The 20,477-nt window shown below is 38.0% G+C and overlaps 1 protein-coding gene across 2 annotated transcripts in view; it reads right to left on the bottom strand.

Annotated features, from left to right (window-relative positions):
• Window positions 1-17,130, bottom strand: part of LOC142151407 (serine protease HTRA1-like) — a 54,090-nt gene extending 36,960 nt beyond the window's left edge. For both annotated transcript variants that reach the window (XM_075207011.1, XM_075207012.1), the window contains exons 1-5: window positions 16,115-17,130; window positions 5,755-5,854; window positions 4,500-4,704; window positions 3,861-4,055; window positions 3,629-3,661 (exon numbers count right to left, since the gene is read on the bottom strand). In XM_075207011.1, the coding sequence (XP_075063112.1) occupies window positions 3,629-3,661; window positions 3,861-4,055; window positions 4,500-4,704; window positions 5,755-5,854; window positions 16,115-16,577 (996 nt within the window). In that variant the 5' untranslated portion in view covers window positions 16,578-17,130. The remainder of the gene's footprint in view (window positions 1-3,628; window positions 3,662-3,860; window positions 4,056-4,499; window positions 4,705-5,754; window positions 5,855-16,114) is intronic.
• Between the last annotated feature and the right edge of the window lie 3,347 nt (window positions 17,131-20,477).

The raw sequence follows: 20,477 nt of genomic DNA, 5'->3' as shown, positions 1-20,477 counted from the left end.
TGAGAGCGCTGTTGTGGGGCGATTCAGCAGGTCTATAACCTGTGTGATAGGTAGAGAGAGACTTGAGTGCTGGAATCGTGTGTTACCTCATTCAGCGAACACCCAAAGTCACGGCAGCTGGGAGCGTGTTCGTGACAGTTTGCATTTCCACTTATTTCATGTAGAGTTAGACATACACTAACTCTTAAGAGCAAAATGTTTTCTATATTGTGCATGTGCAGTAAAATTGTATACATCCAAGTATGTTTGCAGACTTAGATGTACCTCTCCATTGAGCCTCTCTATGTGGCATGAGGGAGGGGAGGGAATTGGTTAGAACATGAGCAGATATGATTGAGAAGACTCCTGTGGGTATATTTACTAAACTGCAGGTTTTAAAAAGTGGAGATATTACCTATAGCAACCAATCAAATTCTAGTTATCATTTATTCTACAGAATGACAGCTTGAATCTGATTGGTTAATATAGGCAACATAAATTTATCCCCTGGACTATAAAGAGATCTGGGCCTCATGGATCACAAATTTGAGATATGCACATCTTTGATGAAATTCTGGTATGTAGGAATTTTATACATCAGTTTCTGCTGTAAAGGTACACAGAAAAATATATAGAAAGCTGCTAAAAAGAGCTCTACTGTGGAACAATTCACGTTTTTTTTTACTAGTTCTATGTCATCATCCTTGGGTATGTGGAGCAAAATAAGTTAATTATTTAAATAATAATAATTAAATAAATAATAATTGAGGAGCTAAAAGGTACAGTGGATCATCATACTATACGGAGGAGCACAATTTTATTATATTTATGGTACGTGATTGTCTCGAGAAATGACTATAACAGATGGCAACACTGCACTAGAAGGCGCCTTTTCCTATTTTATTCTTTTACACTTTACATTCCTGGTGGAACATACAGGGATATCTGATAAAGAGCTGTCATCTGGAAAAAGGGAGTGCATTTAAATAGAAGTTTATTTAGGAACTTTCTCTTACACAGAATGGTTGAATTTGAGTGCCATACACACAACAAACATATACACACATTCGCTACGTGGGAAATGTTGCCCTTTCTCTTTATTGTCCCTACTAGCCATACATGATCCCTTAACTACCCCTGATGGTATTTCTGATAGTTAAACACTACAGAATACGCTTTCCTTTTTGGGATGGTCTATAAATTTGCATGGATAAACTCCTTAATGAGATCCTGTAGCTGTCTGCTTGTTATCTTAATGTACAGCATTAGTAGGCCTTGTAGTACTGTGTTGTGTTTACAGCTGGGAAAAGTAGTCAGGGATCCCAAATTTTCAAACAGAAATGGGGGACAGCATTGGACATACTCACTACTGGGTGTCACATACCTTAAAACAGTTATAGGAATCTAGTCCCAGTTTGTGGAAATATAAATTGTTGAAAAATAAAAACTCAATCTTACAGATCTCCAGCCAGAAAACCGGCAATGTCCGAGGAAGACGAGGACACATTTCTATAAGCGTAAAAAAATCTGTGACTTATTATTTAACAAATCTTAAGTGTCCCTTTTTATGTTATATTTATGTTATTCCAAATTATGATATTTATGGTTTGTTTGATCTGACATTTAATATTTCAAAGTATTTAGGTATCTTATATACACAACATGAAAGTCTGAACAACGTATGACACGAAAGGACCTAAAATAGCAAGTTCATTGACACCAAATCAGTTCAATTGGCCTAATACTGCAGTATGTGTAACCTGAGTAGAATCACTGCACAATAATCATCCAATCGAAAATTGATCAGAACATTATGGGTTATGTTAGCAAATGGTCATGTGACTGCACACACAAGTGATGCCAGACGTGATCTGCACACTCGGCTTGAGAGGCTGTATGACGATCTCTCATTCACTGAGCCTAGTACTCATTCAGAGCAGCAGGATTGGCCCATGTGTGGCATATCCTGTTGTGATCAATTCCTTGCCACAATCCAGTACTCTGTTAAAATGTACGCTTATATGCCTCAAATATAGGGGCCTATTTATTAAAACTCTTCTTATTGCATAATTAAAATTTCTATTCACCACAATGTATTAGTATATTATTGCTTGGGCAGCTCGATACTTCTCACTTCTCTGAGTCAGTCTGTGTATGCGTGAGACAGCTTGCTGGGTTATGCATGTACTGTACAACTGTTAAAGGCAGTGTAACTTGAGATCCTCAACTGCTAGAACTGCATTGCGAGATGTTCACCTTTAGCAGCCCCTTTCCGAGGAACTTGTTATGTTCCTCAGTACTAGGTTGCACCCAGGACGTAGGCTTGGGTAGTAGCAGTTGTTGATCTAGCACCTGTCCGGTGAAGAGGACAGAACACAGTAGGAGGTAATGAACAACCAGGATATATCAGAAGAACTCTGAGCCAGAAAGACACGGCTTAATGTGGATTAGTCTGGAACTTGTCTGATGGAGTGGACAGCTCATGGTAACAGGTAGTGAGCAAGCAGAATGTATTTGGCAGAACTCAGAGTAAGACAGGTAGGGATCATGAATAGAGAAGACAGCGGAATCCTTTAAACACGCTAGGGATCAGGGCAGGTGGAGATGTGAGAGCAAATATGTTTAACAAAGCCAAGTGTCAAGATTGGACAAGACAGCAATTCCTATAAATAATCCAGGTCAAACACTGATAGCAGAACAGGTCAGGATACAAGGCATACTAGGTCAAGCAGGAACTATCACCAGCATTGGTATGCTGCCAGGAAGAGGTTTATAAAAGCAGCAGCACCAATAAGAACTGCATTATGATTAGCTGCATGAGTGTGGTAGGTGATTTTATATATATATATATATATATATATATATATATATATATATATATATTTATAGAGAGAGAGAGAGAGTGAAACGAAAAAATAACCTTCAGTCATCTTTCGATAAATAGCCCCATGAAAGGTAAATAGTCATGTACATATTTTAACCTTTTTTATCATAATGAATCATGATGTGCTATTACATTCATGTTGTTTAGCTTACATTACTCTTTTTTGGTTTATTATTTATGCAGGGGATGTATATTAGTACAAAACTAGTGTTTCAATATTGACTCGACTACTGTCAGTAACTATTTAAATTTGTATACACCAGTAGAGAGTGCTGCAAGCAGAAACAAGAGGGAGGCAGATGTCACCTGAGAAATACAGGGGATCCCACATTTCATATTTGCATAATCTGATGTAATAATTTCTGGAGTTGTCAAAGGTCATAAGGAAAAGTAGTTTGTTTTTTTTGTTTGTTTGCTTTTCAAAGTAAACAGGCACCATAATTATTAAGGTAAATCAATACAAAATACACCTCACTTAGGTGTTAAATAGTGAAATTGTATACAAAAAGTAGTACGTGTAAAACAACTGCACTGTAAAGTCACAAAATGACATACAATTACAAAGTTACAGTAAATAATTTTTTAATCTCATGAAAGTAAACAAGAAAAAATACTCTCCGTTTCTAAACCGTTTTGCACTCCTCATTCACCGGGGGTGAAAAATCACACACATATCTGCCCCACACGAACACAGTGATAAAAGTGTCTCTATTCTGTGAATAGCACATAGAACAGGGAGCAATGAAATGCAGAGTGGTTACTCACCAGATTTACTAATGGTCCCCCGGAATTTCCATACTGTGAAAAAGAAAAAGAGAAAATGTTAATCTCCATAATAAAAGATCTATCAGTAGATATAAGTTGAAATATAAGTTGATTATATGCATTTATTTTTATTTTATATATATATATATATATATATATATATATATATATATATATATATATATATATATATCCTGTATTTATTAGAAGAGGGCCAGTTCATCATATTTACATTAATAATGGCGTCTGTCTGGATGTAATCCATGTCGGAATCTTTCAGACCCAGTTCCTTCCCACCTCGCTGGGTGGTGCTGATAATCCCTGTAGTCACAGTGTTCTGTAGAGAGAACGGGCTTCCAAGAGCGACCACAAATTCTCCAGGTCTGAGGTCAGATGATCTGCCCAGCATAAGAACTGGGAGGGGAGCCTATACAATCAGATTATACAGTGTTAGGTTTAACAGAGAGTCTATAGTAGCATAAAGCAATGATGGAAGGGCTTGCATTTAGTAACATCAGAGAGACATTCCACATCAAGAAATGAGAAGGGTAAGGTAAGGTAATGGTAATAGTAGCCACACCACAGCTCCAAATAATTTCTGTGCAGAACCATTCACATGATGATTACTATTTAGGAGACCGAAAAAATTTAGTTACGGAATCTATTAAAGAAAACCTACAGTCTAAACACAGTCAAGACAATGCAGCTAACCAATTCACTAGTACATCCATGTCTAGTGATCATGGTGTGCCCCAGTGATGTGACTAGCACCCGATGAATTATTTGGCTGCCTTTGCACAAATATTGGTTCATCCCACAAAATGGCAGCCTCCACTGTTGACATGATGACAAGTTTGTCTCCGTCACTCACATCTGGGTCAATCTTGATCAGTGCTATATCCGACTTCTGGTCAATGTCCTTCACTTTAGCATCATAATGAGCACCATCTTTCACTTCTACTTTAATCCGCTGCTTGTTGGTGAGGACATGCGCATTTGTCACTATGAGTCCATCCTCTGACACAATAAATCCCGAGCCACTGGACACCGCCATCTCCTGACCAGTGAATGGAGACCTGTGACAGGAAAACAATTTTTGAGATTATGTCCTACACGTCCCACACAGTCCTCACCAACCACTCAACACATCAGGATGAATTGACTGTTGTGACTAGGTTCTGTTCATAAACTATAACTTCTGTGAAATACCACATTCTTGATGACAACATGTTAGCCTGAACTTAGCCACCAAAGAACAGAACAGAAGTGGATAGAAGGTAGACCACCCATCAACGTTCTACATGGAGGAGGAGGGCAAAAGTGAACAACTATAGTTTTTTCACAGCTACATTTAAATAGGTGTCATTGATATCTATGGATTATGCCTCACAAGTATGACAAGAATTGGCATTGTCACTTCTTGTTTTCCCAGTGAGCTTGCCTTTGTAACATACATTAGACAATTCCAGCTGAATTATGGCGGCTGCTATTATTTTGTGCACTATAACAATTACATCCGCTCGATCTTAAAAGTTTTTCACTAACACATGAGGTAAAATGTATATTTTATGGATGCAAATTAATCTTTCCATTTTTCACGTATCTATAGGTGATAACCTATCACAGCTGGCAAAAAGACATTCATGGGGCATATTCAATTGTCCGCAATTGTCAGCTCCCTGAGCTGCGAGCTGAAATCCAGCGAGTAAATTTACGGTTTTTCCACACAGGATTACCGTTATTACAGAAATTCTGCGCGGGCCGCGGGATTTTCGGCAATCCCGCGGACAATTGAATATGCCCCATATAGGTAGCTGTGTAGAATAGCATAAAGTAACTCATGTGATGTCCTCTAAAGAAAACTATTATATATACTAATCTTTGTGGACTTTTACAGCAGGCAGTATATGTTGGTGATCTGTACAGTGGTGGGATAAAAATGGTAGTTTTCAGCACGTGTAAGATACACTTTCATAGTCTCAACTAATCTGAATCAAAAGACGGGGACAATAAAATGAATTGCTTCCTATGAGTCTACAGTACACATAACAATAATTGTCGACACATCCAGATTATGTCTAGCAGAAAGTCATAGAACCGCGTAATTTACTATCATAGAATATTACCTTCTAAACAGTTCCAGATGTACAACAGCCGGGGCGATCTTCTGTACCACGTCAGCTATGAAATTAAACTTGTATCTCAGGCTGTCAGGGTAACTTGAACCTTAAAAAACAGTTAATATACTAAGTTAATTTGCCACATAAATGTAAAGATAGATTAATTAAGAGGAAAAGTTCTATGGCGCTATGATGTTTTTAATCTAATTTGGTTTAGAAAACAAGCAGTGTCTGATGTAGTTTATATGTCTACTGTTTTATACAGTTAGAGTGTTTGTCTAGATAACTCTATATTATACACGGTTTGTTTACAAATACAATTTTATTCACAAAAAGAAAATTGAAGACCACATCTCCACCATTGATGCTTCCAGCCCACACAGAGTTATTATATATACAGTCACTGGGTATTTCTGTGAACATACTAGGAATTTGGTTGCATGTAGGATGCTAATATCCTGGTCACAAAATTCAAAGGTGACTTCAGGTAGCCTTATAATCTACAGTAGTGTATATGTTAAGTCCTACCCGTGTTTCTTGTGAATGCACAATAATGACACCACCACTTGCCATTTGAACAAATACATTTTACAGGAGTTTGCATATATAATCCAAATGATAAGTAATGGATCAAGACAAGTATGTGGGGAAGATGTACAAAGCATGTCATGATATCACGTGCCAGCGCTAGTCTCATTCCAAGATAAGGTTAAATAATAAATAAAAATAGTAAAATTCAAAGCCAGAGGAAACAAAAAAACTAAATCAGGTGTACACCCAATCACTACCCTCTGATGAAGAGCAACTGAAGCATGAAACCCAGTCAGTATTATTTCTATAATCCTTTAGTTATAAAAAACTGACATATTACGCTGTGCTGTACATTGAGGTGACCATAATAAAAATAAATAACATACTACAAGAAACAGAAGGTAAAAAAAAATGGTATGACATGACTGGTCAAACACCTTTCATTAGGGATAGTGGTTGAGTGTAAACCTGATTTTCAGTTATTTTTGAACCTTGTGTTGGAGACAGGTACTGACACTTGATGTAATGACATGCGTTGGACTTCTTCCCTAAATGCCTGGACGTATTGCTTATTATTTGGGTTAAGTATACATTGACAAGACAGACAGCTCCTCTGACACTAGATCACCAGGGTTTGGATGGAATATGCATGTACATTGTTTATTTATTTATGCAATATAATTATTTAATTGATATGCAATATTTTGTGTGTTTTATTCTTCACATTTGGATATTATATCCTATGAGCTCAATGACCTAATATTTATTTTTTCCACACACCCTGTTGCTAATCTCATGTTGAAAGTTCATTTGCGTGTATCTATATATACATGCATTGATGAGGTACTGCTAAAAACTCCCAGAGTTGGGGTTGATTGGTACTATTACCATGATTTATAAAGGTGGTATCTAATCTGATGTGGTGCACACAGCATTAAACCATATATCTGGAATAGCACAGCACATTTCAGCATATATTCCACAATACCTCTGTAACATCTCAGCAGTATTGCAGCAATACCACTGCATAGCCCTTAAATATTCAAGCATACAATAGCCCGCAAATATTCCAACAATGTTCCAGCAATATTAAACCACTATTTAAAATGATACCACTATCCCAACTATATTCATGCTATTATTAGTATTCTCAATAGAAAGTCCTTCACTCCCTCCTCCTGTCGCCCCACGTGCTATACAGATAATAGCTTGTTATCTACATTGCAACCAGTAGTGTTAAGAGAAAAAAATAATAAAAATGAAAGACTGTCTTACACAAATAATCAAGGTCTCCATTCACTGGTCAGGAGATGGCGGTGTCTAAATTAATAATGTCATCATAAAATTATTTTCCCCAAAATACAGGCTTACTCACTGCTCTCTGGTATGCCCCTTGATTGTTCCACTAGTCTCCTTCCTCTGTCTCTAATACACCTCCTCTGTTTAACTAATCACTTTTGATTCTTGTCTCCTGTCTGCCTCCTTTATCTGTCCCATTTAATACATACAGAGAGGTAAGACGGCCCTGCTCACAAGTTTACAATCTATAGGACAATGGTTTGATACACAAGGGTACATGCTACATCATATATCATATTGGCCCAGCTAGATTGCAAAGGTTTTAGTGGGCTGTATGTTCAGTCACACAACTATTCTTGGTAAGAGGGTTGTCGTCTTTTGTTAGCTGTGTAGAAGGTGGTAATAGGTTAATCTAAGGAGATTAAGAGGGTGGTTGAGAAATATTATAAGCTTGTCTGAAGAGATGGGAATTCAGTGAACGCATGAAGGTCTGAAAACTAGTGGAAAGTCTTATTGTGCAAGGGAGGGAATTCCACAGAGTGGGTGTAGCCCGAAAAAATCCTAGAACTGGGAATGGGAGGATGTAATGAGAGTGAATAAGAGACACAGATCTTGTGCAGAACGGAGGTGGTGAGTTGGGGGATATTTTGAGACAAGTAAGGAGATGCACACTATATGGACAAAAGTATTCAGAAGCTTGACCATTACACCAAGGGCTGTAATGACATTGTATTCAAATACATATACATTAATATGGAGTTGGTCCCCCTTTTGCAGTGACAGCAGCTTCCACTCTTCTTGGAAGGCTTTCCACAAGATGTTGGAGTGTTTCTGTGGGAATTTGTGCCCATTCATTCTGTAGAGCATTTATGAGGTCAGGCACCGATGTTGGACGAGAAGGCTTTTGTCCATATAGTATATGTTGGTGTAATTTTGTTGATGGCCTTGTATGTTAGTAGAAAAATTTTATATTGGATTCGTCGAAAAGCAGGCAGCCAATGTAAAGACTGACAGAGTGGATAAATAAAGTAAAGTAATATGCCGTAATTTTTTTAAAAAATCAATCTAGCTGCTGCATGCAAAATAGATTGTGGGAGCTCGAGACTGATTTTGTGAAGACCAGTAAGAAGGGAATTGCAATAGTTGATGCGGGAGATTATGAGTGCATGAATTAAAGTTTGTGCAGTGTTATGTGTGAGATATGTACGTATTCTGGAAATGATTTTTAGACGTGTGCAGCATGATGTAAATATAATGTGGGGAACAAAGGATAGTTATGAGTCAAGAATTACACCTAGGCATCGAGCTTATGGGGTGGGATTTATGGTCATGTTGTCAACAGAGGAGCTTATTAGTTTTCCAAGAGAAGTGGTTTAGATAGAGAATAGCAGAGCCTTGTTGTACTCCAACTAATAAAGGAAGCGGAGTACAGGTTGTTCCAGAGAAATTATCAATGAAAGAACAATTAGATAAGTAGAATGAGAACCAGGATAGGACAGTGTCTTGAAGACCTAGAGATTGTAGCATTTGTACGAGGAGAGAGTGGTCAACAGTGTCAAATGAAGCAGAGAGATTCAGGAGAATTATGAGAGTAATGGCCTTTAGTTTTAGCAGTAATCAAATCATTGACAACCCTAGTCAATGCAGTCTCTGTGGAGTGTTACGAACGAAAACCAGACTGAAGACGATCCAATAGGTTGTATATGGAAAGAAAGCATGGGAGGCGATGGTAGGTAATTTTCTCTAGAGGTTTGGAAGGGCATTGGAGCTGAGAGATGGAACGGTAATTTGAGAGAGAGTTTGGGTCGGAATCAGTTTTTTTAGAATAGGAGTAATCACTGCATGCTTGTATAGTGATGGAAAGATGCCAGTAGAGAGCGAGAGATTACAGATTTGCGTTAGAGGTGAATTTTGTTTTCTCAGAATAGGAGTAAATGCTGCGTGCTTGAATAATGATGTAAAGTTACCAGTAGAGAGAGATTACAGATTTTAATTAGAGGTAGCGTTTTGTATGAGGAGAGAGTGGTCAACAGTGTCAAATGCAGCAGAGAGATTCAGGAGAACTATGAGAGTAATGGCCTTTAGTTTTAGCTGTGATCAAATCATTGACAACCTTGGTCAGTAGAACATGTATAACATGTTTGTCACCTTTGTTCCCTATGTCTCTAGCCTGCCATCCTGGCATTTCTCCTATTCTTCCTATCCTGTACACTATATTTACCCCACTAATCTGTTCCTCCTGTTTCCTGTCTGACCCTTGAGCATCCCCTTTGTCTTGTGGCCTGCACAAGTGTCAGGCCCACTTGAACGAGCTAGCTGCTGATTGCAACTTGGAGAATACACAAGGTAGCACAATTCTCTCACCTATATATTAATAGCATAAGTATGAGTTTTATGAGTGACTTATTTCTATGCTGACGTTGTCTGAAGGGTCTTGGTCTATAGATTTGCAGAAAAAAATTGGCGTTGTAATTGGTTGCATTGTTTCGAGTTATTTTGCAAAACATCCACTCTGTACAACAATGCATTACTATTGTCCTCTGGAAAATGTGCCAGTTGCCAATACACCTGTGCAGCTGCTGGTTGCTCTGGAAACTGTGACAGTTAGTGAACTTTCCCTATGCACCTACTGGGTGACCTAGGACATGTGATCTGCAGGGTGTTCTGGAAACTGGGACAGTTATTTGCAGCCACATATTTCAGTGGGACCATGCCCAGCAATGTAACTTCGATGGAAGAAGTTATACACATATTGCAGTGTATAAAGAAATTCTTTAGTTCCTTTAAAATAGTGATTGATAATATAGTTATTTATTCATTATACTCTGGTGTTAAGATTTCTTCATGTAATGTAGTGTATAAAAACCTTATTGAATTCTGTAAAAAAAAAGTAATTTAGTCATTACATTTCAGTTTAATTTAAAGCAGTTACCGCTGAGTTTCTCTAGTACTTACTGAGTGCAGAACAGATCACACAGGTGCTACATCCTTAACTCCACAGCCATGGACCCTTAATAGTATATATTAAGTTAACAGAGTTGTTCCCAAGGCAGTGTTCAGGGAATTTCCGAAGTTCAACATCCCCAACAAGCAAATATTTTACTGTTTCCATGATAACATGCTACCAGGGACATTTATCTAATATTAATACAGTCTATGGTAATATTTAATTTTATCTCAGTCAAGTCACAAATAAGGTAGCTTAATCTCATATTAATACATATAAATATATAAAAAAAAGGCTATTTAAACAATTAAAAAGGGGTGAAACTAAATAAATCCTATTCACAACTAGAGCACACTGACCTTAAAACTACATACATCCAGATATGCAATTGGGTCAATGTTGCTGCAAGGCTGCTTTTTCCTTCTAACCCCCAAATACGTTCAGCCAGCATGTTCTTGCTTGACACTGACTCACAACACACACTCACAGGTATTTACCCTGCAGAGAACTGCCTGTCACCTCCAGCAACGACACATAAAATCAACAGAGAATGTCTTCTCCGGCATGTTACTTTACTTTTCAAAGGAAAGAAAATCCCAATGCACATGGATACCCAAATGCAACAAAATACTATGCATAGCCCTAGATAACTGGCATAGATTTCTAGGGAAACTGATTTAAGCTGCTACATATGTGCAGGTTTTTCCTAGCAATTTGGCCACAGAAAATGGATCAACCAAATTAAATCCAGAACTGATTAGGACAAGTAGATTTGAAAATTTAATTGACTAATAACTGAACCAGATCAAATCTCTGCAAGTACATCCATGTGACCATACTGGCCACAGGTCTACCATATCACATAGTAGTATTTTATTTTGGTTGTAGTACGTAAGGGACACGCCTCTATAATCAATCCTCCTATTAGTTGCTTAGTGGATTATATTGTTCTGATCAGCAAGTAGTGACATTACTCAGCTTTCAATATTAGCTAGGGGCAGCACAGTGGCCTAGTGGTTAGCACCTCTGCCTCACAGCACTGGAGTCATGAGTTCAATTCCCGACCATGGCCTTATCTGTGTGGAGTTTGTATGTTCTCCCTGTGCTTGCGTGGGTTTCCTCCGGGTGCTCCGGTTTCCTCCCACACTCCAAAAACATACTAGAAGGTTAATTGGCTGCTATCAAAATTGACCTTAGTCTCTCTCTTTGTCTGTCTGTCTGTGTGTGCATGCATGTGTATGTTAGGGAATTTAGACTGTAAGCTCCAATGGGGCAGGGGCTGATGTTAATGAGTTCTCTGTACAGCGCTGCGTAATTAGTGGCGCTATATAAATAACTGATGATGATTAGCAACATTTTTTACAACTTATGTATAGTAAGAAATGACTATTTGGCAGATATTTTATTACAAATTACCTCAGAGTTAAATGTCCTGTAGGAATGAAACGTGTGGATTCAAGCCTCTATTAAATTACACAACTCTGAAAATATCTTTGTGACCTTCAGCAGATGAATACTTTGCTCCATGAGTAACCCAGTTATTAAAAATATATGCATCAATTTATCAAGACCCTGTAGTTTTGAAGATGTCTTTTTTCGGCTTTACAATCATGTGTTTCCGGAGCAGTCCGTGGCGACACATTGCAGCACAGTTTTTACTGAAATCTCAGCTCATTCTTACTTGCCTCCAATAGAGGTGTGAAGATAAAATGAGCCGAGATTGTGTACCATAGTAGCCGGCAATGTTCGCAACCCTCGCGGCTAATTGAATTCCCCCCACTATCTTAACTTGTGTCGCTCGGTGGGGTCAATCTGCTCATGAGTGAGCCTGCATGCCAGACTTTGGCTTCCTGAGATAGCGATAGTGATAGGACTGTACTTGTACCACCACTGTATTTGGTTAATAGTCAATATTCCTTACCGGCACGTGATCTTTGATAAATAGGGAGAAGACCTAAATACAGTGAAAACTCTAGTTTTCGCTGGATTTAGGGCTTCACTCCTTTTGATAAATAGAGCAGATAATCCCAATTGTAAAGCGCTACGGAATTTACTGGCGCTATATAAATACATTTTGATGATGATGATGAATCTTTTACTCCAATGAGTTATAAAGCACAGGTACATCGGCGCAGCCAATCAAAAATCTCCAACACTTGACATCAACATTTTCAGCAGCTTCTTAGATGTTTAGCCAAACACTTGGCACATGTCCATATAGCTCTGCATGTCCTTTATAGAAAACCATATAAAATACTCTGCTAATTGCACTATTTTACTAGATTATTTTCCAAAAACTATTATGTGTTCTACTAACCCCATCCCGCACACCTATGCATTTTACTTTTCAGGTTAGAGCATGTGACAGGTACCTATAACTGCCTTTGCTACTTTCAAGCTTAATTGGCACACCTCGAGGTGATTTAAACACTGGCACTGTGCAAATCACTATCCCTTTATCATTATGAATAAGCCAATAGCATCCTGTATGTACACATCAGACACCTCCCTTTCATTGTAATTCAGAGTGCACATTCAAATATCATCATCATCCTTACCATCATGTGATATCATTATTTGCATCACCCAAAGACCAGCCAATAAGAATACCAATACATTTATTATGAGAGAGCCTTATCTAAAGCAAGCCAATTTGAATTGCTTGACAATACTAATGCTAAATGTTGTATGCTGTCATCTTAAAATATTTAATATTGGGATAAATTTCCAAGGTTTTCAGAAGGAAAAGTTTGATATGTATTTGTAGAGCATTTAAATATGGATGTATTTAGTGTTTAAGCAAACAAGAAAAATTGGGAGCTTATTTACTAAAAAAAAAATGCAAATCTGCAATAAATCAGCAACTAACATTGATCAATCAATGACAGCGCGTGTCTGATTAGTAGTGTTTTTTACACATAGTGAAGATGTTTCTTGTACAAGTCACACGCACAAGGTATTTGTTTTGTTCTTTAATCTTCCCTGTATGACACATAAATGTATCTAAATGGCACCACACAAAGTACACAGCACAAACATGTATAACAGATAAGTTCGGAGCAAGAGTAACTTTGGACCCACGAATACAGTGCGAAAGAGGCCCCTATCCCAAAATAATCTACATTACATTCCCTATCAGTACAATCTAATTAGTAGGTGGAAGCATACAAAGAAACATGGATAAAATTTACATGTTCGGAAAACAATGTGCAGTAAATATTTTTTTATTTTTTCTTTTGCAATAAATCAGATCCATTTTAGGCCTGGACCAGGGGCGGATCTAGAAATTTTTTCTACCCCGGGCGATACAGGGGGGGGCGATTTAAGCCCCGCCCCCTTTCTAACTTCTAAGGCTGACGGCGGCTGCACAGTATGTGCAGGTCCGTTAGGCAGTGATAATGTGCTGTCCCGCTACTCTGATCGCCCCGATCGCCCCCCCCCCCCTGGATCCGCCACTGGCCTGGACAAGATATATTTCACACTCCTTTTGTAGGAGAGGTTTGTACTTAAAAACCAGTTGTAAGATGGATGTATTTCTAGCATATTATGCACCTATTACAACACTTTTGTGTGTCTGGAAAAGATGTGATGCTCAGTGATCTAATATGTGCTACATGTTGTACATGTGCTACATGTATGTGCTTTGGGAAATGCGGTTTAATATAATGTGGCTTTAAATAATATTTTTATGTCAATTTGTCTTTTCTTGCACTTGTACACACTATGCCACCTAAAATGCTTTAAGTGCTAAATCATTTTAATTCTAATTTACTAGCACTGATTTTAGGTGCAACATTTGTTCAATAACTCTACTCAGCAACTTATTAGGAACATTTTAAAGTAAAGAAATGCAGGTAGCCCAGTATCCGGCCCAAGGCAGCCAACTATGGGACCGACTGCTCCCTGCCCAGCCAGGTTAATGATGAATGGTGCTTCACGTTACCAGAAAATCAGAAATCCAGAGATTTCCCTATATATATTATCATCATTATTATTATTATTATTATTACTCTTCTTGTATTAGTTTGTTGCTAATTTAACACCGTTTATGTTCTACAATTCATATGTCTTAGTAAGCATTTGACAAGTTCATTGTAATCATAGCATAAACTGGTGGCAAGCTTAGACATTTAAATACATTCTTGTAAAAATAAGACACAAATGAGTAAAAGGTAAAACATTAGCTAATTAACGTAAATTAAACTATGTGGTATTAAGTAATAAGAGTGTTAAATTTGGAGCAAACACCATAATAAATACAGTTTTTCATGCATTGAAACTTGGCATGTCCCTATGCATGGTGTAACACATTGCAAATGTAGGAAATATTGCTGGAATGATGGGGTGCCCTTGAAATGAAAGAGGAAGCAATGATAGAATAGGATGTGAGGTGAAGAAGAAATAAATAGGGATGTGCTGAGATGCACAGACGGATTGGAAAAATGTAAATAGAAGATGCCTAGCAGAGAGGTGAATATGAAATGAAGAGGGTACATGTTAGTGATAAGGGAAATGTGTGAATAAGTACTCTCATACTCCCCCCCTAAAAAAAACAAAAGCTAGAACATTGTCCTTTATCATTCAAACACAACAACAAGTCAATCTGATGCACATATAATAAGTTTTGCCAGATAAGTGAAGTGTTGTCTCAGTTTCGTTGAAGGCTAAACTATCCAGAAATAAAACGAACATTTATAGTGTCATACAGTGTCATAACACTAAGGGGTATATTTACTAAACTGCGGGTTTGAAAAAGTGGAGATGTTGCCTCTGGCAACCAATCAGATTATAGCTGTCATTTTGTAGAATGCACTAAATAAATGACAGCTAGAATCTGATTGGTTGCCATAGGCAACATCTCCACTTTTTCAAACCCGCAGTTTAGTAATTATAGCCCTAAGTGACTGAGAGTTCTGAAAGGACATAAAATTGTAAGGAAGGGGTTAAAGTGTTGAAGCTTACGGGAAAACATTAATTGACAACAGGGCCATGTAATCAGATTATGCTGCATTACCTACTGCAAGTAAATGCAACTTAACTTAGTACACTCATTCCAAGGAGCATGGAGCAAAAATAATAAAATAAAATAGAAAATTAAATTTAAAAGGAGAAGAAAGTAAGTGAAATGAGCGGAGAACTATTTTAATGCCGAACATGGCTTCCCTAGTCATGTGCTTTATATGCCAATATGTGATCTGCCTATATGCTAAATACAACCCTACCTGAGAAAACATTGAAAAAATAGTAAAATAACACAAGGATTGTTCATTCTCACACAGCAACTAAGGATGGTCCACAATAGACATAACCACATAAATACATATCAGTCACACTGAAGACTTAAGTAAGAAAGAAGTCAGAAATGAAATGTACAAAGAAGTAAATCATGCGAAGGACTGTGTTGCACTGATATCAGTGGAGCTTGTATAGTGTTTGTATAAAGTAGAGAGGATGTGTAAAGTTAAGTTTAAGACAACAGTCACAACAACCGAGATGAAAAAAGAGGAATGTTGGAGATAAATTTTGCCTTACTTTCCAACCTGGAAACCTTGTGACTCCCCCCGAGTGCCCCCTACAAAGCCTCCTTACCTGTGTCACAGGACCCCTTCTGGATATGAATGGCAGGCGGTGAATTATGCAGCCTTGCCCGTCTGTTCTCTGCTTTGAGGTGGCACAGGTTCCTGTAGGTCTTCCCATCACTTCCGCACACTGGCTCGCTGGTTCTGCAGACACACACTCCTATTCTTCTCCTTGCTGTGACTACAATACCTCCAACACCAGGCAGGACACACTCCAAGCCCTCTCCGCATGGGGAACCCCCGCGCTGTCCACAGGACTCTCCCTCACCTGCCCCACACACTGGACAGCAACCGCAGGAGTCTCTCACTTCCCCTGCCTGGCAGGGTGATTGGGGACGTGGGCATCGGGAGAGCTCACATAGTCGAGGGCAGTTAGATGTCTGACGACGTGAAATACGAGGGAGGGCAGAAGTTGAGAGAAAGAGGAGAAATAAGGGGAGCAGTGTCCATAAAGGAGACATTTTTTCTAACATAATGGAGTCTAGACCTAACCTTCAAAGCTCACCTTCTATATCCTATAGACATCTGCCTAGCACCCTGATCGTGGAACCTATGTATATAAACTTGGGTCATGAACTTGTCCTAAGTAGAAATAAATGTATTAAAATCTGTTTCACCCAAATTAATTTTTTGGGGCGAAATTAATGCTGTGTCAACTTGTTATTGTATACTGATGATGGCTAACTTCTTCCCTCTGGCTTCAGAAAGTTATGCTATCAACTTACCTACTTACTATTAATTGGGTATCTTATTGAATTAATTTCTTCACTGCATTCAGATGTCTGGCCTTTTAAGTGCACAGATAGCTGTTATAATCCAGTAGAAAATAGCTTAAAACCATGCAAATTGCTCAATACAAATAGTCTATGTATTTTTGCTCCTCGTTTTATAATGGAATTTCCCCAGACCCCTTTTATACTCCAGTCCCCTTTTTCCTCCCTGCTACAAAACAAACTACATAAACTAGTCATTCGTAATAAAATTGCCCTCTATTCTGGCCCCAGGACATGAAATCCAGCAGCTGATCCAGCTCTCGGTCTTGTCTCCTCTCCTAATAGCTGCCTCTGTAAGTTTAGCTGAAATCATTCGCTCAGCCCCCTGATTAGGTTGGTGTATTTACATCAAGTCCCACCTCAGTGCAAATCCAGCCCCTAAATTCCTCCCTTCAACGTCCTATCTCCAGCATCATCCTGTAAGTGTCATGATCATTTCACTGAGAAAACCTACAGACAAATGAGAAAAGAAAGTGAGAGAAGAGAAGAAAGGTAAAAGGAGATTTTAGGCCCTGATTTAAAATAAGTATAATAAGACTATGAAGAATGAAAAAATAAATAAGCTATATAATATATCACATTGTACACTGATCTAATAATTTAAAATATGCACATAAATATATAGGTATAACTCGCAAACATATTCTAATATTACCATACAGCAGTTCCGTATTCCAATCCAGCATCTCAGAACTGTTTAAATACAAAAGAGCTATAACATGATATTATTTTTTTAAATATTAAAGTGTATATGATGAAAGGGAAGTTCTGACTGCAAGACAAAAACATGAGCCGTGAGGCACGTTCGAGAGGCTAGATATACTGAAACGTCACAAAACAAGACTCACCTATGTGATGAGTGTGTGACAAGGGGTTAATCACTACAAGACCACCTGGTCTATTTAACAATAATTAAATCTCCTTTTTATATCATATGTTTACTATTAATACCAAGAGTGCCACCCCCAGTATTTGGTTTCACAGCCTAGGATACTACCATCACTCGGAACACCATCACAACGTACATGCCAATATAATTAACCTTTAAATCATCTACAGTTATGTCGCAATTACAATAACCAAGCTGTCTGACTGTAAGTCCGATAACAACACAAAGACAGAAACTTATTAAATGAAACTAAGGGATCTATGCATCACTAAGATGCGGTACAGCTAAATATGCATCGCTGCACATCGCAGTGATGCATATTTAGGTATCACTAAGATGCACCATGCTGGGGCTACTCTGGGAGCCCCGGCGAAGTGACCCCTCTCCTGCGGTATTTTTTTTCTGCTTATCGGCAGCTTAGCGTTGCCGGTGACAGGAGGAAGTTTTGTGCGCATGCGCACAGCACTTCCACTGTACCAGATTCTTCGAAGCCATAGAGGCTTCAGCAGAATCCCATAGGAAATGACAGGTAACGCTATCCTGAGATGGCGTTACCTGTCTGTGCAATGCAAAGCTTATGAAAGCTTCATGCATTGCAGAACATCGCAGTCCCCATAGTAATCTATGGGGACTGCGATGACGCACGGTGTCAGCCTAAACGGAGGAGATTTCTATGAAATCTCCTCCGTTAGGCAGTTAATACATAGCAAACTTACTTATAAGATGCGGAAACAGCCGTTTACGCATCTTTCAAGTAAGTTTTTGCTTGATGCATAGACCTCTTAATATGATATACTTGCAGTTTATTCTTTCTGTTGCAGGATCACATGGAATTATTGATCATTCCCAAATCAGATTTACACCAAGTACATGAGCAATGTTTAATAACATGCATAGACCTTATAAACTGATCTTTCAGCTCAGCCCTCCTACCTGTGAGGTTACTAGGAGAGGACTGTGTTTATGCTCATAAGGGGAGGACGTTCACACCTGTGTGTGAATCATAGCCTATTCAGAAATAACCAGAAATTATTAAATCTACAATATCTTTTTAGTAACACATCACAGATATATAAATATAAATATATTTATATATATAAATATATTTATATATATATATATATATATATATATATATATATATATATATATATATATATATATATATATATATTTCCATTCAATAAACAGGTCATAACTTCCCACACATTTACATATGAAGTAAGACATTATTAGGTCCATTGCTAAGGAAGATTCATGATTACTATGGTTTCTTTATGAACATACCACATAAGTTTGACATATGCCGTAGGCCAAATCCCAATGATTATATACACATTGCAGACATTGATGCCAGTGTGAATTCTGAACGTTATTTCTTTGAGGTATATCCCATTCCTATATGAAATATAATGACTTCAGTGACCACAGTATGAATGATTTTTACAACATTTGCAGTGTAATATCTCCCAGGCTGATTTATTTTGTACCAGAGACATCTCTTCTGGCTGATTATACACACGGCTTATTGACACTTCCCTGCTAAGTGACAGGTCTGGCATCTTCAAATATAACATTTAGCTAAATGAAGCAGGGAAAATTAAGGTTATTAGAATTAATAACTTCTGTACTTGCCCACATTGAGTTAAAGCAAACCACCTTATACAATTTAACCCCTGATTATGAGATAACTATGATACTTCTAAAAAGGAAAAGTGGAGGTGTAGCCCATAGCAGCCAATGAGATCCTAGCTATCATTTATCTAGTACATTCTAGAACATGATAGCTAGAATCTGATTGGTTGCTATGGGCAATTCCTCCACTTTTCATTTTTAGAAGTTTTAGTAAATCGACTCCCAGATCTCTATTATGTCCATCTTAATGAAACAAACATCATACATAGAGCCAGGCTCCACTTTGAATGGCTTGATAAATGCACATGTACATTTGGAGTGATATTGCAGGTTTTTTTTCCAAGACTTCTTTCACACGCACTTGTTTCAGCTCCTGCTCTGTAAAAAAACATAACAGACCTGAAAATGTATGTGTGCTAATGCTCAAGTAAAACACACTTAAAATGGTGCAGATAACAAATAATTAATGTCAGTAATTCTAGTAGTTTTACAAGCAACATCTGCTGTATGAATTTTGTGTTGGTTGGTGTGCCTCACTTTTACGTGATTTGTCATATATACTTAACCACTTTTGTATGTATGTAGGCAGTGTTCCTAGGCCCAGATCCCTTATAGCAATTAACTTCAGGCTTTAAGTTCTATTTTGAACCCAATTGGGGTAAGAATATATCCCCTGTCTATTCTCTTATGAGTATGGTGATTAGATTTTTTTTTTATTAAATCATAGGGCAAATAATGAGAATTGTAGTTAGTCTTTGGAGGGGGTGTAGGACAGCCTGCAGAGGGAACTACTTGTACTTAACTATTACTACCCTTTTCTCCTTCCCCATTCTGCAATGCTGTACACACAAGTTTTTGGTGCACATAGCTCTCCTTTAGACAAAATACAGTCCTACTTTTCTGTGTCCCAGCTCACATCTGCTATCTGGATAATGCAGGTATAACTTTTAAAAGTTAAAATGTAAGCATTTGAAATTGTAACGAATAAGGAAAGAGCCAAGAGCTCAAAAAGTGGTGGAGAGTGACAGAAACCAGAAACTGGACAGCGTTGGCTAAGATCAGACTTTCCATTAAAG

The sequence above is a fragment of the Mixophyes fleayi genome, chromosome 4, assembly GCF_038048845.1.
Source record: "Mixophyes fleayi isolate aMixFle1 chromosome 4, aMixFle1.hap1, whole genome shotgun sequence".
Lineage (NCBI taxonomy): Eukaryota > Metazoa > Chordata > Amphibia > Anura > Limnodynastidae > Mixophyes > Mixophyes fleayi.
The sequence above is the reverse complement of the archived record's forward strand: the minus strand, read 5'-3'. Positions and strand labels throughout refer to the sequence as shown.